Source organism: Diorhabda carinulata, chromosome 4 (assembly GCF_026250575.1).
Source record: "Diorhabda carinulata isolate Delta chromosome 4, icDioCari1.1, whole genome shotgun sequence".
Lineage (NCBI taxonomy): Eukaryota > Metazoa > Arthropoda > Insecta > Coleoptera > Chrysomelidae > Diorhabda > Diorhabda carinulata.
In genome coordinates this window covers 1976936-2000974 of record NC_079463.1, presented here as the reverse complement: position 1 = coordinate 2000974, position 24039 = coordinate 1976936, and the positions used below count along the sequence as shown (strand labels likewise).

The following is a 24039-nucleotide window of genomic DNA, read 5'->3' as shown; positions in this document are numbered from 1 at the left end:
TTCAAAAGAGAAACAACTACTTTCCTGGCTAATGCCACGACGATATTAACATCCCCAAAGCTCGTACTGACGGGGAAGATCGATCAGGACGTAAAAAACATTCAACGAAATTCAATATTTAGAAAATGTATTCCGCCTTCTTTCAAAAGAGGAAACAACTACTTTCCTGGCTAATGCCACGACGATATTAACATCCCCAAAGCTCGTACTGACGGGAAAGATCGACCAGGACGTAAAAACCATTCAACGAAATTCAATATTTAGAAAATGTATTCCGCCTTCCTTCAAAAGAGAAACAACTACTTTCCTGGCTAATGCCACGACGATATTAACATCCCCAAAGCTCGTACTGACGGGGAAGATCGATCAGGACGTAAAAAACATTCAACGAAATTCAATATTTAGAAAATGTATTCCGCCTTCTTTCAAAAGAGGAAACAACTACTTTCCTGGCTAATGCCACGACGATATTAACATCCCCAAAGCTCGTACTGACGGGGAAGATCGATCAGGACGTAAAAAACATTCAACGAAATTCAATATTTAGAAAATGTATTCCGCCTTCTTTCAAAAGAGGAAACAACTACTTTCCTGGCTAATGCCACGACGATATTAACATCCCCAAAGCTCATACCGACGGGAAAGATCGACCAGGACGTAAAAAACATTCAACGAAATTCAATATTTAGAAAATGTATTCCGCCTTCCTTCAAAAGAGGAAACAACTACTTTCCTGGCTAATGTCACGTCGATATTAACATCCCCAAAGCTCATACTGACGGGAAAGATCGATCAGGACGTAAAAAACATTCAACGAAATTCAATATTTAGAAAATGTATTCCGCCTTCCTTCAAAAGAGGAAACAACTACTTTCCTGGCTAATGCCACGACGATATTAACATCCCTAATGGCTCGCAATTATAAGGAGAAGTTGTAACTACTGACTAGTTTCGACGTTATTACGTCTCGTCAGAGAGTTTAACAACCCTCGTTCGGGCTTGAGACCCGAACTGAAGACAACGTCAAAGAGAGCGTCGCTATTTGGTTCAAGTAGTTGAACTTTCACAGAATTTTCATTTATATATGATATAAATGCAAGAGATTTCAAGTTATGTGCGGTGTTACCTTTATTTGTAGCGGCAGTCCCGTTTTATTAACTATCCAATAGGACGTATAGAAAAACAAATGGCAACTGTCTTCTCTGTCGCTTTTAATATTAATGGCCAAGTTTGAAACTTCGTCTCTATTATCGGTATTAAGTAGCAACACTTTTTCATCGAGATGCTTGGTAAAATTCAAAGTGCCCGTCCAAGTCGTTCCGTTATGTTCGACTTTCACTTGCAACTTTTGATCTTTCGAAAAATCCAAAGTGTAAATACAATTCTTCTCGCCGGGCTCCACTTTCAAAGATTGTTTCAGACAACCGTTGAGTATTTCTAGTGAATAGGGCAAGAAGTTGTTAACAACCAACGGTGGTAACAGATGTATAACGTAGTTCGGTATAGTTAGAAGAGGAAACGTCTTAGACTCGATATTCTTCTTTAATAATATTCTAATCGAAAATATTTCCAAGTTAGAATCGGATTTCGGTCTGCAGTAGATGTCGTGCGCGGTATCCATTTCCGTAGCTAGATCTTTCCACCATATTCCGGAATCAGAAGCGTAGTGACCCCTAAACAATAAAATAAAATGATAAACGTCGTACTAAATCCTAATTTATTTTCAATAGATCAATCAATAGCGAATAGATCGCGCCCAAGTGCATCTATGGACATTGCGAATGAGAAAGAAGACATTCTTGAATTCGGGGTTGCCAAGAATCTACTGACAGAATAACAACACATTCAATTCTTGCCGAAATTTAATTTCTGCGGTCTTAAAAGTATTTAATAAGAGTCTTGTTGAGGTATTTCCATTTCAATGGACACCTGAAGACTCTTTAGGCAAAGAGTACAACGTTCCGAATCCATCACCTAGAGGACGAAGCTTCTATCCACATTATCCCCGAAGACTGCGGAACTCCAAAGCGTTACACCTGCGAAAATATGAAAAAGAAGTTGAAGATGCCAGCTGGAAACACTGGGATCAACGTTTCTCAACGCTGGTTCAAGAGTTTCAAATTCTTCTCCAATTGCAGTTCGGAGGTCGGGAGGGATGCGTGGTTCTCTTGCAAAAACGCGAGAAAGCACGTAAATCTTCGATCATTTCCGTCACGTGACTCTCAAGAATCTATAGATCCACGAGACCTCCCGCATGGACAGCTGCTCATATATATACACACCCCAGGCGGGTTTAATTCTTCCTCAATGAAGACGGGAGGATTCTGGTCGTTTCAGTAGGCGCAATTATCCCGATTGATCGTTCCGTTCAATTTGAAGCTTGCTTTAACCGACCACACTGGGTACCACTCGCGAAATAGTCGAATTGGTTCGGCTGCTCAAATAACGTCAACCATATTTTCGTTACTTGTTACGAATACCGGTCTTTCTAAACGTGGCGCGTCGATAACAGAGCCCGTTTTTCAAAATTTCCGGTACGTCTTCTACACTATTGAACGATTTGGTAACGGTGGATGGAAATTGTTGTTGAAATTCGGTAAAATTAGTTTTGTACGTAGATACGACGTAAAAAAACAACGTGTATCGGTTATTCATGTTAAAAACGCGACTATTGGACGAGCTGAAATTATCATAACACAGACACAACTGTCTGAAGTACGCGCATGCTTCGTTTTAATCTTTTTCGACAGAGTTGCCGGATTTACGACGATTTTTCGTTAGTTGTTACAAATACAGGTTTTTCTAAACGTGGTGCGTCGATAACAGAGCCCGTTTTTCAAAATTTCCGGTACGTCTTCTACACTATTGAACGATTTGGTAACGGTGGATGGAAATTGTTGTTGAAATTCGGTAAAAGTAGTTTTGTACGTAGATACGACGTAAAAAATAACGTGTATCGGTTATTCATGTTGAAAACGCGACTACTGGACGAGCTGAAATTATCATAACACAGACACAACTGTCTGAAGTACGCGCATGCTTCGTTTTAATCTTTTTCGACAGAGTTGCCGGATTTACGACGATTTTTCGTTAGTTGTTACAAATACAGGTTTTTCTAAACGTGGTGCGTCGATAACAGAGCCCGTTTTTCAAAATTTCCGGTACGTCTTCTACACTATTGAACGATTTGGTAACGGTGGATGGAAATTGTTGTTGAAATTCGGTAAAAGTAGTTTTGTACGTAGATACGACGTAAAAAATAACGTGTATCGGTTATTCATGTTGAAAACGCGACTACTGGACGAGCTGAAATTATCATAACACAGACACAACTGTCTGAAGTACGCGCATACTTCGTTTTAATCTTTTTCGACAGAGTTGCCGGATTTACGACGATTTTTCGTTAGTTGTTACAAATACCGGTCTTCCTAAACGTGGTGCGTCGATAACAGAGCCCGTTTTTCAAAATTTCCGGTACGTCTTCTACACTATTGAACGATTTGGTAACGGTGGATGGAAATTGTTGTTGAAATTCGGTAAAAGTAGTTTTGTACGTAGATACGACGTAAAAAATAACGTGTATCGGTTATTCATGTTGAAAACGCGACTACTGGACGAGCTCGAATTGTTATAACACAGACACAACTGTCTGAAGTACGCGCATACTTCGTTTTAATCTTTTTCGACAGAGTTGCCAGATTTATATTGATTTTTCGTTAGTTGTTACAAATATCGGTCTTCCTAAACGTGGTGCGTCGATAACAGAGCCCGTTTTTCAAAATTTCCGGTACGTCTTCTACACTATTGAACGATTTGGTAACGGTGGATGGAAATTGTTGTTGAAATTCGGTAAAAGTAGTTTTGTACGTAGATACGACGTAAAAAATAACGTGTATCGGTTATTCATGTTGAAAACGCGACTACTGGACGAGCTCGAATTGTTATAACACAGACAGAACTGTCTGAAGTACGCGCATACTTCGTTTTAATCTTTTTCGACAGAGTTGCCGGATTTACGACGATTTTTCGTGAGCGCTGCCTGACTTATGTCTATTCAATGATTTGAAAATGTGTATGGCGAATTAACAGTGACAAATTGCATGGTGTTAAAGTTACTTACTCCGCGTAAACTGGTTGAATGAACAATTTACAATGATAGGCTATGTATAATGGGACGTTGTATTCTTCTTGCGGTTCGAGGACGGCGATTCTCATTGTCGTTTCAAAAGGATTAGTCATATCTCCTACAGGCTCCAAATTCAATTGTTGAAGTATCGAAGGTTCATATAATAAACTTAGAGCGAAGCAAGTTTCGTTTTTTATCTGAAATTTCATTATTAAACTCAATATATACGTTATCGGATGGAAACTTGATTAGTTGGAAAAGGAAACGACATTAACTATATAATAACATAATATTTACATAACTTTTCGTTGGTTTTCTTTATATATATATATATAGTATTGGAAATCTATTTGTTGGATTTCAGTAGAATTTCGACAGATAATATATCGCGGAAACTGATAATTACGAAAATCTTATAAACACTTACTTGTAACGGCGAACTGATTATTATTTTCCTTCCCGTTTTTCCTATGCTATGTTTAGCCGCCAAATAATACGTCTGCGTGGAATTTGTAGAATTCAACTTCAACAACTTCTCCCAGTTCCGTTTAGAACAATTTGTTTGGATAGTTTGAAAGTTGGGTATGAAAATTTTCAAAAAATTTTTATTGATTCTCTCGTATAATTGCGGCGTTGTCTCGTCGGGAAATTGCAAACTGGCCGACGAATCGAAATCATAACAACCTTCGAAATCATCCTTTCCGTCTTCTGTACAACTGAAAATCGTCGAAAATATGCATTTGCATAATTTTAACGTTAATACTCACCGATGGGCCCGGAACCCATCTTTGGTGTAGCTAAAAGCGTTTTAACTTCAAGATAGACATGAGGCAAGCAAAGGGGCACACAGATAGACCTTGTACGTCTCATACCAAACAATTGCTCCAACTAAATAGACGCGAAATCAGATTAAACACTGGACACTGGTATTTAAGACGATCCGGAGTGGTGCAGGTGCATGGGAAGAAGATAAAAACGCAGACCAAGTCATCTATGAGTGTCCAGCACTTACACGGGCGAGGTTTAAACCGTGAAGCCTGCCTAATCACATCAAAGGGTTCAATTCGAAGCGCCTGATCAGTTTCTCAAAAGACATCGGGACACGTGAAGGTATCTGTGTCCAACAGCTCTATGACACAAGTAATTAACTCTCAATATATTTTAGATTGTTTGGGAAGAGGTTTAGGCCAAGTTATTTCGCTTTAGGTTTCATAGTCTTTTGCTGGAATAGGCAGGACATTCGATACTCTATTATCTCTATGGCTCGCTTCCAGAATCAGCAGCGATCTTCCAGGGAGACTCCTTCAGCTATCAGTTCACTTCGTTGATGATGTGACATCTCAGGAGGTAACAAAAGGGTCCAAAATATGGAGTAATAGAGTTTGATGGCGCGGTGGCCAAAAGTCTAGTGGTTTGTTCTTGCTTTTGTCTAAATTTTGTATGTCTAAATATTGTCTAAATTGAAGGAAAAATATCTGAACCTACTTACCTGTCTTTATCATCGTAGCTACCGTCCAAATACATATTATTAGTGGGACTGTTCTGGGCGGAATCTTCATTTTCAAATCTCTTCGTACATATCAGCTTGTTATCTTCGGCGTTAATTTTTTCGTACAATTCAATTTTCGTATTTGGTCCGACGTCGTTCAGCAAAATCACCAATTTCCTGTCATTCTTGACCGAAATTATTTTATTTGAATATTGCGTAAACAATTCGTTAGCTACTTGGAGAAAAGTTGGTGTCAACGTAACGTTTAAAGTTTCTTTGGCGTCTAAAAGGATGTAGTAGGACTTGTTGAAAATCATATTTCGTTTTTCTTTCGGTTTCGGATTTTCTTCGTCATCTTCGCCTTCGCTAGAATGACCGCAATCGCTGTCTTCGATTTCGTTCCAATCCCCTTGAAAGTTGAAGTTTCACGAATCGGAGTTAAGAATAATGGTAAAAAGATGTTGCCGCAAAAGAAGATTCAACAAAAAAGACAATAAAGAAGAGTAAAGAAAGGTCAGTGATGTAAAAATGGACTTCTGAAGAACAGGAAAACGAAAATTGGAGTATGACCAACTTTAAGATGTGGTAGGACATAGAGATCTGAGAATGGAATGCTGCTGTTCGTCAAAAAGGGCGCAAAACTGAAAGTTTGGACGTCCAGTTATATCTTGGCAATTCTAGAAGGTTTCTTGCAGCTTTCCCGGAAATACTGTGTGACATAAACGGGTTAGTTTAGCGTTTACGTAATCAGAAATTCCATTTATCTCAGATGACTTCGGGTTTGGCTTTTGGAACTGAATTTTTCATATTGAACGGAAGGTTTTATTTTGGAAGGCTTATTAACAGAAGATGGGGGGTTGAGGGAAGAGGAGAAAGGCGTAAAATAAGAAAAATTCGAATTTGATTGTTCATTATTATTATATCGACTTTTATTTACATTCGTATTGGCAACTGTCTATTGATGTTGTTGAGCAAACCAAGGAAATGATACGTTTTTAGGTTAAGTTAGGTTAGATTTACTTTGGATTCAATTAGGATGATGTTTTTAGAACCTAGAGGAACTGCAATTTCTTATAATTCATAAATCCAGTTGAAAAATCAAAGTACAACCGATCTATTAGTGCTAAAACCGGAGTAATAATTTACGACATCTGGGAATTCTTGAATTGGTTGAATCAATGTTTGGTGGAACCGAAAATACAACTTTGCGACATTTGGAACATAGATAAATGGATTCTGCTACCTCGAAAACGCTAAATTATCGTGTTTTCATCATTGAGAGGAGCTGCAGTTTCATGTAATTCATGAATCAAGTTTAAAAAGCCGCAAGTTAACCAATACAATTATTTATAAAACCGAAAATACTACTTTGCGACATCTGGAACATAGATAAATGGATTCTGCTACCTCGAAAACGCTAAATTATCGTGTTTTTATCATTAAGAGGAGCTGCAGTTTCATGTAATTCATGAATCAAGTTTAAAAAGCCGCAAGTTAACCAATTCAATTATTTATAAAACCGAAAATACTACTTTGCGACATCAGGAACATAGATAAATGGATTCTGCTACCTCGAAAACGCTAAATTAACGGGTTTTTATCATTAAGAGGAGCTGCAGTTTCATGTAATTCATGAAATCAGTTTAAAAAGCCGCAAGTTAACTAATTCAATTATTGATAAAACCGAAATTACTACTTTGCGACATCAGGAACATAGATAAATGGATTCTGCTACCTCGAAAACGCTAAGTTAGCGTGTTTTTATCATTAAGAGGAGCTGCAGTTTCATGTAATTCATGAAATCAGTTTAAAAAGCCGCAAGTTAACCAATACAATTATTGATAAAACCGAAATTACTACTTTGCGACATCAGGAACATAGATAAATGGATTCTGCTACCTCGAAAACGCTAAATTAACGTGTTTTTATCATTAAGAGGAGCTGCAGTTTCATGTAATTCATGAAATCAGTTTAAAAAGCCGCAAGTTAACTAATTCAATTATTGATAAAACCTAAAATACAACTTTGCGACATCTGGAACATAGATAAATGGATTCTGCTACCTCGAAAACGCTAAATTAACGTGTTTTTATCATTAAGAGGAGCTGCAGTTTCATGTAATTCATGAAATCAGTTTAAAAAGCCGCAAGTTAACCAATACAATTATTGATAAAACCGAAATTACTACTTTGCGACATCAGGAACATAGATAAATGGATTCTGCTACCTCGAAAACGCTAAATTAACGTGTTTTTATCATTAAGAGGAGCTGCAGTTTCATGTAATTCATGAATCAAGTTTAAAAAGCCGCAAGTTAACCAATTCAATTATTTATAAAACCGAAAATACTACTTTGCGACATCTGGAACATAGATAAATGGATTCTGCTACCTCGAAAACGCTAAATTAACGTGTTTTTATCATTAAGAGGAGCTGCAGTTTCATGTAATTCATGAAATCAGTTTAAAAAGCCGCAAGTTAACTAATTCAATTATTGATAAAACCGAAATTACTACTTTGCGACATCAGGAACATAGATAAATGGATTCTGCTACCTCGAAAACGCTAAGTTAGCGTGTTTTTATCATTGAGAGGAGCTGCAGTTTCATGTAATTCATGAAATCAGTTTAAAAAGCCGCAAGTTAACTAATTCAATTATTGATAAAACCGAAATTACTACTTTGCGACATCAGGAACATAGATAAATGGATTCTGCTACCTCGAAAACGCTAAGTTAGCGTGTTTTTATCATTGAGAGGAGCTGCAGTTTCATGTAATTCATGAATCAAGTTTAAAAAGCCGCAAGTTAACCAATTCAATTATTTATAAAACCGAAAATACTACTTTGCGACATCTGGAACATAGATAAATGGATTCTGCTACCTCGAAAACGCTAAATTAACGTGTTTTTATCATTAAGAGGAGCTGCAGTTTCATGTAATTCATGAAATCAGTTTAAAAAGCCGCAAGTTAACTAATTCAATTATTGATAAAACCTAAATTACTACTTTGCGACATCAGGAACATAGATAAATGGATTCTGCTACCTCGAAAACGCTAAGTTAGCGTGTTTTTATCATTGAGAGGAGCTGCAGTTTCATGTAATTCATGAATCAAGTTTAAAAAGCCGCAAGTTAACCAATACAATTATTGATAAAACCGAAATTACTACTTTGCGACATCAGGAACATAGATAAATGGATTCTGCTACCTCGAAAACGCTAAATTAACGTGTTTTTATCATTAAGAGGAGCTGCAGTTTCATGTAATTCATGAAATCAGTTTAAAAAGCCGCAAGTTAACTAATTCAATTATTGATAAAACCGAAATTACTACTTTGCGACATCAGGAACATAGATAAATGGATTCTGCTACCTCGAAAACGCTAAGTTAGCGTGTTTTTATCATTGAGAGGAGCTGCAGTTTCATGTAATTCATGAAATCAGTTTAAAAAGCCGCAAGTTAACTAATTCAATTATTGATAAAACCGAAATTACTACTTTGCGACATCAGGAACATAGATAAATGGATTCTGCTACCTCGAAAACGCTAAGTTAGCGTGTTTTTATCATTGAGAGGAGCTGCAGTTTCATGTAATTCATGAATCAAGTTTAAAAAGCCGCAAGTTAACCAATACAATTATTTATAAAACCGAAAATACTACTTTGCGACATCAGGAACATAGATAAATGGATTCTGCTACCTCGAAAACGCTAAGTTAGCGTGTTTTTATCATTGAGAGGAGCTGCAGTTTCATGTAATTCATGAATCAAGTTTAAAAAGCCGCAAGTTAACCAATACAATTATTGATAAAACCGAAATTACTACTTTGCGACATCAGGAACATAGATAAATGGATTCTGCTACCTCGAAAACGCTAAATTAACGTGTTTTTATCATTAAGAGGAGCTGCAGTTTCATGTAATTCATGAAATCAGTTTAAAAAGCCGCAAGTTAACTAATTCAATTATTGATAAAACCTAAATTACTACTTTGCGACATCAGGAACATAGATAAATGGATTCTGCTACCTCGAAAACGCTAAGTTAGCGTGTTTTTATCATTGAGAGGAGCTGCAGTTTCATGTAATTCATGAAATCAGTTTAAAAAGCCGCAAGTTAACTAATTCAATTATTGATAAAACCGAAATTACTACTTTGCGACATCAGGAACATAGATAAATGGATTCTGCTACCTCGAAAACGCTAAGTTAGCGTGTTTTTATCATTGAGAGGAGCTGCAGTTTCATGTAATTCATGAAATCAGTTTAAAAAGCCGCAAGTTAACTAATTCAATTATTGATAAAACCGAAATTACTACTTTGCGACATCAGGAACATAGATAAATGGATTCTGCTACCTCGAAAACGCTAAGTTAGCGTGTTTTTATCATTGAGAGGAGCTGCAGTTTCATGTAATTCATGAATCAAGTTTAAAAAGCCGCAAGTTAACCAATACAATTATTGATAAAACCGAAATTACTACTTTGCGACATCAGGAACATAGATAAATGGATTCTGCTACCTCGAAAACGCTAAATTAACGTGTTTTTATCATTAAGAGGAGCTGCAGTTTCATGTAATTCATGAAATCAGTTTAAAAAGCCGCAAGTTAACTAATTCAATTATTGATAAAACCTAAATTACTACTTTGCGACATCAGGAACATAGATAAATGGATTCTGCTACCTCGAAAACGCTAAGTTAGCGTGTTTTTATCATTAAGAGGAGCTGCAGTTTCATGTAATTCATGAAATCAGTTTAAAAAGCCGCAAGTTAACCAATACAATTATTGATAAAACCGAAATTACTACTTTGCGACATCAGGAACATAGATAAATGGATTCTGCTACCTCGAAAACGCTAAATTAACGTGTTTTTATCATTAAGAGGAGCTGCAGTTTCATGTAATTCATGAAATCAGTTTAAAAAGCCGCAAGTTAACCAATACAATTATTGATAAAACCGAAATTACTACTTTGCGACATCAGGAACATAGATAAATGGATTCTGCTACCTCGAAAACGCTAAATTAACGTGTTTTTATCATTAAGAGGAGCTGCAGTTTCATGTAATTCATGAATCAAGTTTAAAAAGCCGCAAGTTAACCAATTCAATTATTTATAAAACCGAAAATACTACTTTGCGACATCTGGAACATAGATAAATGGATTCTGCTACCTCGAAAACGCTAAATTAACGTGTTTTTATCATTAAGAGGAGCTGCAGTTTCATGTAATTCATGAAATCAGTTTAAAAAGCCGCAAGTTAACTAATTCAATTATTGATAAAACCGAAATTACTACTTTGCGACATCAGGAACATAGATAAATGGATTCTGCTACCTCGAAAACGCTAAGTTAGCGTGTTTTTATCATTGAGAGGAGCTGCAGTTTCATGTAATTCATGAAATCAGTTTAAAAAGCCGCAAGTTAACTAATTCAATTATTGATAAAACCGAAATTACTACTTTGCGACATCAGGAACATAGATAAATGGATTCTGCTACCTCGAAAACGCTAAGTTAGCGTGTTTTTATCATTGAGAGGAGCTGCAGTTTCATGTAATTCATGAATCAAGTTTAAAAAGCCGCAAGTTAACCAATACAATTATTTATAAAACCGAAAATACTACTTTGCGACATCAGGAACATAGATAAATGGATTCTGCTACCTCGAAAACGCTAAGTTAGCGTGTTTTTATCATTGAGAGGAGCTGCAGTTTCATGTAATTCATGAATCAAGTTTAAAAAGCCGCAAGTTAACCAATACAATTATTGATAAAACCGAAATTACTACTTTGCGACATCAGGAACATAGATAAATGGATTCTGCTACCTCGAAAACGCTAAATTAACGTGTTTTTATCATTAAGAGGAGCTGCAGTTTCATGTAATTCATGAAATCAGTTTAAAAAGCCGCAAGTTAACTAATTCAATTATTGATAAAACCGAAATTACTACTTTGCGACATCAGGAACATAGATAAATGGATTCTGCTACCTCGAAAACGCTAAGTTAGCGTGTTTTTATCATTGAGAGGAGCTGCAGTTTCATGTAATTCATGAAATCAGTTTAAAAAGCCGCAAGTTAACTAATTCAATTATTGATAAAACCGAAATTACTACTTTGCGACATCAGGAACATAGATAAATGGATTCTGCTACCTCGAAAACGCTAAGTTAGCGTGTTTTTATCATTGAGAGGAGCTGCAGTTTCATGTAATTCATGAATCAAGTTTAAAAAGCCGCAAGTTAACCAATACAATTATTTATAAAACCGAAAATACTACTTTGCGACATCAGGAACATAGATAAATGGATTCTGCTACCTCGAAAACGCTAAGTTAGCGTGTTTTTATCATTGAGAGGAGCTGCAGTTTCATGTAATTCATGAATCAAGTTTAAAAAGCCGCAAGTTAACCAATACAATTATTGATAAAACCGAAATTACTACTTTGCGACATCAGGAACATAGATAAATGGATTCTGCTACCTCGAAAACGCTAAATTAACGTGTTTTTATCATTAAGAGGAGCTGCAGTTTCATGTAATTCATGAAATCAGTTTAAAAAGCCGCAAGTTAACTAATTCAATTATTGATAAAACCTAAATTACTACTTTGCGACATCAGGAACATAGATAAATGGATTCTGCTACCTCGAAAACGCTAAGTTAGCGTGTTTTTATCATTGAGAGGAGCTGCAGTTTCATGTAATTCATGAAATCAGTTTAAAAAGCCGCAAGTTAACTAATTCAATTATTGATAAAACCGAAATTACTACTTTGCGACATCAGGAACATAGATAAATGGATTCTGCTACCTCGAAAACGCTAAGTTAGCGTGTTTTTATCATTGAGAGGAGCTGCAGTTTCATGTAATTCATGAAATCAGTTTAAAAAGCCGCAAGTTAACTAATTCAATTATTGATAAAACCGAAATTACTACTTTGCGACATCAGGAACATAGATAAATGGATTCTGCTACCTCGAAAACGCTAAGTTAGCGTGTTTTTATCATTGAGAGGAGCTGCAGTTTCATGTAATTCATGAATCAAGTTTAAAAAGCCGCAAGTTAACCAATAAAATTATTTATAAAACCGAAAATACTACTTTGCGACATCAGGAACATAGATAAATGGATTCTGCTACCTCGAAAACGCTAAGTTAGCGTGTTTTTATCATTGAGAGGAGCTGCAGTTTCATGTAATTCATGAAATCAGTTTAAAAAGCCGCAAGTTAACTAATTCAATTATTGATAAAACCGAAATTACTACTTTGCGACATCAGGAACATAGATAAATGGATTCTGCTACCTCGAAAACGCTAAGTTAGCGTGTTTTTATCATTGAGAGGAGCTGCAGTTTCATGTAATTCATGAAATCAGTTTAAAAAGCCGCAAGTTAACTAATTCAATTATTGATAAAACCGAAATTACTACTTTGCGACATCAGGAACATAGATAAATGGATTCTGCTACCTCGAAAACGCTAAGTTAGCGTGTTTTTATCATTGAGAGGAGCTGCAGTTTCATGTAATTCATGAATCAAGTTTAAAAAGCCGCAAGTTAACCAATACAATTATTTATAAAACCGAAAATACTACTTTGCGACATCAGGAACATAGATAAATGGATTCTGCTACCTCGAAAACGCTAAGTTAGCGTGTTTTTATCATTGAGAGGAGCTGCAGTTTCATGTAATTCATGAATCAAGTTTAAAAAGCCGCAAGTTAACTAATTCAATTATTGATAAAACCGAAATTACTACTTTGCGACATCAGGAACATAGATAAATGGATTCTGCTACCTCGAAAACGCTAAATTAGCGTGTTTTATCATTGAGAGGAGCTGCAGTTTTATGTAATTCATGAATCAAGTTTAAAAAGCCGCAAGTTAACCAATACAATTATTGATAAAACCGAAATTACTACTTTGCGACATCAGGAACATAGATAAATGGATTCCGCTACCTCGAAAACGCTAAATTAACGTGTTTTATCATTAAGAGGAGCTGCAGTTTCATGTAATTCATGAAATCAGTTTAAAAAGCCGCAAGTTAACTAATTCAATTATTGATAAAACCGAAAATACTACTTTGCGACATCTGAAACATAGATAAATGGATTCTGCTACCTCGAAAACGCTAAATTAACGTGTTTTTATCATTAAGAGGAGCTGCAGTTTCATGTAATTCATGAATCAAGTTTAAAAAGCCGCAAGTTAACCAATACAATTATTTATAAAACCGAAAATACTACTTTGCGACATCTGAAACATAGATAAATGGATTCTGCTACCTCGAAAACGCTAAATTAACGTGTTTTTATCATTAAGAGGAGCTGCAGTTTCATGTAATTCATGAATCAAGTTTAAAAAGCCGCAAGTTAACTAATTCAATTATTGATAAAACCGAAATTACTACTTTGCGACATCAGGAACATAGATAAATGGATTCTGCTACCTCGAAAACGCTAAATTAGCGTGTTTTATCATTGAGAGGAGCTGCAGTTTCATGTAATTCATGAATCAAGTTTAAAAAGCCGCAAGTTAACTAATTCAATTATTGATAAAACCTAAAATACAACTTTGCGACATTTGGAACATAGATAAATGGATTCCGCTACCTCGAAAACGCTAAATTAACGTGTTTTTATCATTGAGAGGAGCTGCAGTTTCATGTAATTCATGAATCAAGTTTAAAAAGCCGCAAGTTAACCAATACAATTATTTATAAAACCGAAAATACTACTTTGCGACATCAGGAACATAGATAAATGGATTCTGCTACCTCGAAAACGCTAAATTAACGGGTTTTTATCATTAAGAGGAGCTGCAGTTTCATGTAATTCATGAATCAAGTTTAAAAAGCCGCAAGTTAACCAATACAATTATTTATAAAACCGAAAATACTACTTTGCGACATCAGGAACATAGATAAATGGATTCCGCTACCTCGAAAATGCTAAATTAGCGTGTTTTATCATTGAGAGGAGCTGCAGTTTCATGTAATTCATGAAATCAGTTTAAAAAGCCGCAAGTTAACTAATTCAATTATTGATAAAACCGAAATTACTACTTTGCGACATCAGGAACATAGATAAATGGATTCTGCTACCTCGAAAATGCTAAATTAGCGTGTTTTATCATTGAGAGGAGCTGCAGTTTCATGTAATTCATGAAATCAGTTTAAAAAGCCGCAAGTTAACTAATTCAATTATTGATAAAACCGAAAATACTACTTTGCGACATCTGAAACATAGATAAATGGATTCTGCTACCTCGAAAACGCTAAATTAACGTGTTTTTATCATTAAGAGGAGCTGCAGTTTCATGTAATTCATGAATCAAGTTTAAAAAGCCGCAAGTTAACCAATACAATTATTTATAAAACCGAAAATACTACTTTGCGACATCTGAAACATAGATAAATGGATTCTGCTACCTCGAAAACGCTAAATTAACGTGTTTTTATCATTAAGAGGAGCTGCAGTTTCATGTAATTCATGAATCAAGTTTAAAAAGCCGCAAGTTAACTAATTCAATTATTGATAAAACCGAAATTACTACTTTGCGACATCAGGAACATAGATAAATGGATTCCGCTACCTCGAAAACGCTAAACTAACGTATTTCTATAATTAAACTGCAAAAAGCATTCCATGACTATCAACCCGCTAGCAACAAATTATAAACAGGTCAACGCCAAGCATTACTTTGATTTATTTCATAATTATCGAATAAAATATGGCAGCAGGGTGTCAAGGAGCCTTAAAAATCGGGAAAAAGACGAGAATTTCGCATAATCCGTCAATTTACCTGTAAAAAGATCCGAAATAGCAGCGGCTAGTCTTTCTATGGCGCCATCCTCATTTTCCGAATCGGAATCTTCAAGAAACGTAGAAAGACTTGTTTTAACCCGTCTGTTACCATTATAAGTAGTATTCAACGGTTCCAAATATATCATATCTTCGCCGGAATCTTCGTCTTCGGTCGTAGTAACAGATCTGCTATTTTTCTTACGGATAGCCTTAGTTCTAGGCTTATATTCCGTATCGTCCAACATCGGCATGGATTTATCTTGAAATATTTTTATAACCACTTCCCACGGTTTGTATTCTTTCTCGTCTATTGTTATGGGTTCGATGATCGGCTCCCAACTTTGTACGTTCTCGTTGAAATAATTGGCTTGCAAAGTAATTTCGCAAGTGCAATTCAATATAGACGACCAATCGTACAACGTAAGTTCCACCGTTATTTTCGCTATTAAAACTCGAACTTGCTCCAACTCTAACAAAACTACTACTTCGAATTTCGGTACTAGTAAAATTTCGTGTACGAATATCGTATTGTCTGTTTTAATATCGTCGTTATCGGTATCGGTTGTGATGAAATCCGTCAGTTTTTTCGGTTCCCATAGATCACGTTCGGTATTTTTGAGGTTTTTTTCACTTTTCGGTACTTCCACTTCGGGTATTTTGAAATGTTCTATTATATCGTTGAGTATATCGTTGAACGAATGCACCACTTCGCCGCATAACTTTAAATATATGGACGATATGGCCAAAGTTATTTTCTCCCCTGTATCGTTCGAATACGATTTACATAATTCGACATCGCATTGACGCAATATCACGTAAGGTTCTTCCGAATATTCGTTCAAGTCGTAGAACGAACTGTGTAGACCGGATAGAGACGTAATTAAATTCAATATATTGGAATGTCTGGAATAATCTATTAATATTTCGCTTTTTGTTATAAAATATCTCTTTTTATTCGAAGTGGTTTCTACCAAAAATATAAGCTCTGGTTTATTAATTCTTATTGATAGAGTAAGGCTTGTCTTGGGACTTTTGGTTGTTGGAGCGGGGTACGTTTCGGCTTCGTAACCCGGATTTACTATACCGGCGTCTGCCGTTTCTTTGGGTATGCACTCGATTATGAAAAGTGCCAGTTTTTCCGAGAACGGTATCGATAGACTCAAACTCAATTTGCCGATTATCACGTCCGCTGATTTATCTCTAGTTTTGTTTTCGTGAAAAGTCACATCGACGATCGGTGGTTTGTTAACGGTGATATTGCAATTATTATTTTTATTGTCGTCGGTAGGAGACTGCAGAATTCTGTAATTGAGATAAAATATATTTCATCTACGATCGCCATTCGATTTAAGCATTTTGAAAAGTCGAAGAAATTCAAAAATGATATTAGTTTAAGGATAAAATGTGTGGTTTACAGGAAAATCGTTTTTTCATGAATTTTTTCCAAGTTTCCGCCGTTGATATTTTTTTTTCTGAGCAACTGATATCATTTTCGAACTCCTCGTATCAAAAAACTCCTCTTTACATAAATCTAGAACAATTTTTTTCCAATTCCAAAACAAAAGGGGTCCCCTTCGAAGTATTTCATAAATTCTAGCTCTATGTTGTGTAACTCGCTTTTTATGTACAAAAAAGGGCTGTTGTATTTTTTTTATGATAGTATCGAAGTTTCTCTTCAGATTTTTCTATATTACAACGTTGCCGTTCCATAACTGTGGATACTATAAATTTATACAGCGTTATTTTACGAAATATTTTATTTCAACTTTAACCCTGTATATATCTCAAAAAAAAAGGTAATTGAAAGGATATAATAAAAAGAGTCACTTAGGCACACGTTTTCTCAATTGATTCATGTCAAAAATGAATCGATATCTCATATGGATTCCGAGATATGGAACTTTTTATACGAGCATGTAAATTTTTTTTCAAATTTGTGGATTTTTCGAGATAATTGTTGAATAATAATTTTTATATCGGAATTAAGCCAAAAACCATGGAATATTATGTATTTTAGTCCGAAAAATTTAAAAATCATATTAGTTTCCGGATTAAATGTATAGTTTTCTGGGAAATTGAGTTTTCATGATTTTCCCTCAATTTTCCGCCGGTAATAATTTTTTTTTCGAGAAACTGATATCATTTTCGAGCTCCTCGTATCAAAAAACCTCTTTTTACAGAAATTTAGCGAAATCTGGAACAGTTTTTTTCCAATTTTCAGAACAAAGGGATCCCCATTCGAAGTATTTCAAAAAATTATAAGTCTATGTTGTGTAACTCGCTTTTTATGTACAAAAAAGGGCTGTTGTATTTTTTTTATGATAGTATCGAAGTTTCTCTTCAGATTTTTCTATATTACAACGTTGCCGTTCCATAACTGTGGATACTATAAATTTATACAGCGTTATTTTACGAAATATTTTATTTCAACTTTAACCCTGTATATATCTCAAAAAAAAAGGTAATTGAAAGGATATAATAAAAAGAGTCACTTAGGCACACGTTTTCTCAATTGATTCATGTCAAAAATGAATCGATATCTCATATGGATTCCGAGATATGGAACTTTTTATACGAGCATGTAAATTTTTTTTCAAATTTGTGGATTTTTCGAGATAATTGTTGAATAATAATTTTTATATCGGAATTAAGCCAAAAACCATGGAATATTATGTATTTTAGTCCGAAAAATTTAAAAATCATATTAGTTTCCGGATTAAATGTATAGTTTTCTGGGAAATTGAGTTTTCATGATTTTCCCTCAATTTTCCGCCGGTAATAATTTTTTTTTCGAGAAACTGATATCATTTTCGAGCTCCTCGTATCAAAAAACCTCTTTTTACAGAAATTTAGCGAAATCTGGAACAGTTTTTTTCCAATTTTCAGAACAAAGGGATCCCCATTCGAAGTATTTCAAAAAATTATAAGTCTATGTTGTGTAACTCGCTTTTTATGTACAAAAAAGGGCTGTTGTATTTTTTTTATGATAGTATCGAAGTTTCTCTTCAGATTTTTCTATATTACAACGTTGCCGTTCCATAACTGTGGATACTATAAATTTATACAGCGTTATATTACGAAATATTTTATTTCAACTTTAACCCTGTATATATCTCAAAAAAAAAGGAAATTGAAAGGATATAATAAAAAGAGTCACTTAGGCACACGTTTTCTCAATTGATTCATGTCAAAAATGAATCGATATCTCATATGGATTCCGAGATATGGAACTTTTTATACGAGCATGTAAATTTTTTTTCAAATTTGTGGATTTTTCGAGATAATTGTTGAATAATCATTTTTATATCGGAATTATGTCAAAAACCATGGAATATTGGGTATTTTTGTCCGAAAAATTAAAAAATCATGTTAGTTTCAGGATAAAATGTATAGTTTTCTGGGAAATTGAGTTTCATGATTTTCCCTCAATTTTCCGCCGGTAATAATTTTTTTTTCGAGAAACTGATATCATTTTCGAGCTCCTCGTATCAAAAAACCTCTTTTTACAGAAATTTAGCGAAATCTGGAACAGTTTTTTTCCAATTTTCAGAACAAAGGGATCCCCATTCGAAGTATTTCAAAAAATTATAAGTCTATGTTGTGTAACTCGCTTTTTATGTACACAAAAGGGCTGTTGTATTTTTTTTATGATAGTATCGAAGTTTCTCTTCAGATTTTTCTATATTACAACGTTGCCGTTCCATAACTGTGGATACTATAAATTTATACAGCGTTATTTTACGAAATATTTTATTTCAACTTTAACCCTGTATATATCTCAAAAAAAAAGGTAATTGAAAGGATATAATAAAAAGAGTCACTTAGGCACACGTTTTCTCAATTGATTCATGTCAAAAATGAATCGATATCTCATATGGATTCCGAGATATGGAACTTTTTATACGAGCATGTAAATTTTTTTTCAAATTTGTGGATTTTTCGAGATAATTGTTGAATAATAATTTTTATATCGGAATTAAGCCAAAAACCATGGAATATTATGTATTTTAGTCCGAAAAATTTAAAAATCATATTAGTTTCCGGATTAAATGTATAGTTTTCTGGGAAATTGAGTTTTCATGATTTTCCCTCAATTTTCCGCCGGTAATAATTTTTTTTTCGAGAAACTGATATCATTTTCGAGCTCCTCGTATCAAAAAACCTCTTTTTACAGAAATTTAGCGAAATCTGGAACAGTTTTTTTCCAATTTTCAGAACAAAGGGATCCCCATTCGAAGTATTTCAAAAAATTATAAGTCTATGTTGTGTAACTCGCTTTTTATGTACACAAAAGGGCTGTTGTATTTTTTTTATGATAGTATCGAAGTTTCTCTTCAGATTTTTCTATACTACAACGTTGCCGTTCCATAACTGTGGATACTATAAATTTATACAGCGTTATATTACGAAATATTTTATTTCAACTTTAACCCTGTATATATCTCAAAAAAAAAGGAAATTGAAAGGATATAATAAAAAGAGTCACTTAGGCACACGTTTTCTCAATTGATTCATGTCAAAAATGAATCGATATCTCATATGGATTCCGAGATATGGAACTTTTTATACGAGCATGTAAATTTTTTTTCAAATTTGTGGATTTTTCGAGATAATTGTTGAATAATCATTTTTATATCGGAATTATGTCAAAAACCATGGAATATTGGGTATTTTTGTCCGAAAAATTAAAAAATCATGTTAGTTTCAGGATAAAATGTATAGTTTTCTGGGAAATTGAGTTTCATGATTTTCCCTCAATTTTCCGCCGGTAATAATTTTTTTTTCGAGAAACTGATATCATTTTCGAGCTCCTCGTATCAAAAAACCTCTTTTTACAGAAATTTAGCGAAATCTGGAACAGTTTTTTTCCAATTTTCAGAACAAAGGGATCCCCATTCGAAGTATTTCAAAAAATTATAAGTCTATGTTGTGTAACTCGCTTTTTATGTACACAAAAGGGCTGTTGTATTTTTTTTATGATAGTATCGAAGTTTCTCTTCAGATTTTTCTATATTACAACGTTGCCATTCCATAACTGTGGATACTATAAATTTATACAGTGTTATATTTCATAAACTAATTTTTCCAGCTTTCACCCTGTATATCTCTTACGAATATGGAAGAGGGCGAATCAGAAATACACAGTGACCTAAATATACGTATTCTCAATTGTTTTATGTCAAAAAGACATCGATATTTCGAGTGGCTTCGGAAATATTGAGTTTTTTATACAAGAATGTCGAATTTTTTTTTAAATATTTGGGTTTTTTACTTAATAGTTTTACTTTTAAGCAAAAATTTTTTTGCACCTGGTAGGTAGGAAGTTAGGACAACGCGCATGCGAAAACACAACACGAAATTTATCATTTCAACTTACGTTTTATCGGCACCATTGACATCAGGACCGATTTCTTCAATGTACATCGTATCTATAGATAATTTGCCATCTAAACTTTTATCGTTATATATAGAAATGGAAACGTCTATGTCTATAATTTCCAATTTGCAAAGTCCGTGGTTCAAATCTCTTATAGGGGAACTAAGCAATTCTCCCGAATCGAAAAATAATAACAATTTTATTTCTTCTATACAACATTTAGCGGTGATACATTTTTGTTTCGATTCGCAGAAAAAAGCTTCTAAATTCCTTACAGTTTCATCAGAGCCTAAAATAATTAGTAATATTTATAACATTTTATTACATATAATCAAAAATAAATTAATATTGTGTTTGACGACTCCGTAGCTAAATACAATCCTGTTCGAGTCTAGGCATCCACGACTAGAGGTGGGCGACGTCAGCTTGTGGCACTTCGTTCCAATCAAATATAACTTATAAGTATGTATCACGAAAGGATTCGGAATATTAGCAACAAATTTTAATAAGCTGATCTAAGATGTGTCAAAAATACGAATTTCTAAAAATATTAATTTCTAAAAGTATAGAACGAGAATAAAGTTAATAACGTGTGTGAATTAAAATATAACAGTTTCATCTTTTTTTTAGTTATTTGGATCGCGAAGCTACCGCCATCTCTAGGTCAGGCCAAATACTTCTGAGACCATCATTGTTTCTGTATGATATGAATCAGTTTATAAAAACATTGTTTTATATTTTGTCTATAGTTTCTTATAATTTTACACATTTTCGAAATGAATTTGATTTGAAATGTCATATTTGTTACCTAAACCTAGAATATCCGTTGGAGATTTCACTGGTGTTGGAAATAAGTCAAGAATTTTTCCCTCTCCTATATTGTCGGTAAAAATGGAAATCATTGTAATTATATCCCTTTGGCCTAATGTCACGTGTATAGAATCTATTATCCCATCGATTTCCCACGTGCTTTGAGGATTTTTCGAGTTCGTGTATCTTTTGATGTCCATGTTAAGATTGACTGGTTCTATAAGCGTTTCCTAGTAATAAAACAAAACTAATCAAAATGAAAAATTCGTTTATCTCAATTTCTAGAACATAATATCGATAATTTCGAATAGCAAAAAATTTAATATTAACAGTATCATAATAAGAAAATAATATATTAATTATTCTTGAAATAAGAAACATATAATTGAAATTGGATAGTTTTCTGTATCTAAATGAATATTATTGGTTAAAATATATGAGGTATGTTTAATTTAATTTTATAAAACAAATATCTCAAAGGCCCGAAAAGCCGTGCCGGACCTGTGTGTTGACGTTAGCAACCAAGTGATAAATAAAAAAGAAGACAGTTAAACTAACTGGCAATTATTCAGTGTTGCCAGACTTGAAGGCTTTTCTTCTATAATCTGATTTTGAGCTAAAATTTTTCATTACTGACGTATTGAAGGTTTTATCCGAAATTTGTGGAATTCTAATTAAAACTACATATATTATTCCAATAATTTCACCTACAAACTTGATGTTTATTGAAATTGATCAATCATTTTTATTGAATAAAATACGAAACATCATTTTCTTTATTATAAAATGAATTTTTTGTTAGCTTTATTTTAACAATAAAAAATTTTCAAAATAGCATTTTTAGAATATTTTATCAGCCAGTCCACCAAATTAACTTGCTACCATTTTTCATCAAAGGAAAGTCGTCAAAAAAGTCTGGCAACACTGGATCGATTTGACAGACAAAATAGAATGTTTTTGTATATTTCATTTATTTAGAGTTTAATTATGAGCTAAAAACTCATGCACCAACAATATTACCTGCGTTTCTAATGTTGACGTTAAAGACATAACCCCTCTTGATGCCATGACGTCTTTAAGTTTTACCAATATATTTTCGGTTATCTCTTGAGGATAATCTTTGAAAAAATTCTCAATCTTCAATTGACCTAAAATTTTTCCATTTCTAATATAAAATGAATGATTTACTGCATAACACCATACAAAAAATTGTAAAAGGAAAAGTAATACATATGAAAAGTTCAACTATATGTATTGATCATGTCCATTTTCTTTTATTTTTGATGTTAAAGGGATGTGGACTAATAAACTTCATGTCAAAGACGCATTCTTCCAGGAATGGTTAAACTAAAGCACATTTAAAAATGAAACGTGGTAGTATTGTGTATTGCCTAACTTGTAGGTCTCGTATATATTTTTAGTTATTGTGATATTACTGACACGGAACGTCACGTCACCTATCAGTTGATTGATGATCCTAGCCTAGAACGAGATTTAGATCAAAGTTTCTGAACGCCACGTTCAATTTAAAACATGATATACAAGAACTTTTGATTTTTATCACTTTTTTGCGCGTTAATTCTTCCAATATTTGTTATTGAGCAATTATTACAGATTTATTCTCTCTTGCGGATTTTGAATTTGAAAAGTTGAAACTAATAAGCTATTTTTAAGCTGAAATGCGGAAGTATAAACACCGCAAACCTCAGTAACCTATCAATGACGATGTTTCATATTAATAATATATAATAAAATCATTTATAGTAGACAGCAATTTAAGGGGAATAAATAACCTCAAAAAACCATAGACATTTACCCACCGATCTAGAAAGGAAAGGATCATAGAATATAACTACGACCCGAACAACAATGAACTTGATCCATATTCGTTCCCGAACATTTAGATTATGATTGGGTTCACCCGATCATGTTTCCGAAAAGTCTTGTTGTTTACTAGGTCTTAACCTCATATTTTCGGTTTATTTAGTTCAATAAATGTAATAATATTATTATTAAAAGTGTACAAGTGTTTCATTTTTTGTTAATACAATTTTAAGTATGACAAAAATAAAGTAAAAGTATAAAAAAACGATAAAATATAGGAATATAGGTATGTAACTGATATTGTAAGAATTATAAGTTACCTGTGTCTACAATTAAAACATTCGGTGAAGACGATTTTTGTGGAAATAGTAAAACAGGACCACTAACGTTGATATCTAAATTGATTTTCGTATTTGGTTTTAAAGTTTTTGTGATACCAATAACGAAAATATTGATTTTCTCAAATAAATTCTCAATAAATGGTAATGCTTCTAAATTTGTAACAAATCGCTAAAAATTAAAAAAAACAGTTGCAAATCAAACAATCATAATTAATTTTTTATAATATATGGTATAAATTATGAAACGTTATGGCCGAT

General features: G+C 33.8%; 1 protein-coding gene across 1 annotated transcript in view; it reads right to left on the bottom strand.

The window, feature by feature from the left end:
* LOC130892293 (intermembrane lipid transfer protein VPS13A-like) overlaps positions 1 to 24039 on the bottom strand; it is a 52607-nt gene that overhangs the window by 11941 nt on the left and 16627 nt on the right. The window contains exons 16-24 of the mRNA XM_057797647.1: positions 23761 to 23950; positions 22637 to 22764; positions 21615 to 21846; positions 20807 to 21095; positions 15428 to 16731; positions 5616 to 6024; positions 4554 to 4842; positions 4121 to 4323; positions 1127 to 1673 (exon numbers count right to left, since the gene is read on the bottom strand). Of these exons, the coding sequence (XP_057653630.1) occupies positions 1127 to 1673; positions 4121 to 4323; positions 4554 to 4842; positions 5616 to 6024; positions 15428 to 16731; positions 20807 to 21095; positions 21615 to 21846; positions 22637 to 22764; positions 23761 to 23950 (3591 nt within the window). The remainder of the gene's footprint in view (positions 1 to 1126; positions 1674 to 4120; positions 4324 to 4553; positions 4843 to 5615; positions 6025 to 15427; positions 16732 to 20806; positions 21096 to 21614; positions 21847 to 22636; positions 22765 to 23760; positions 23951 to 24039) is intronic.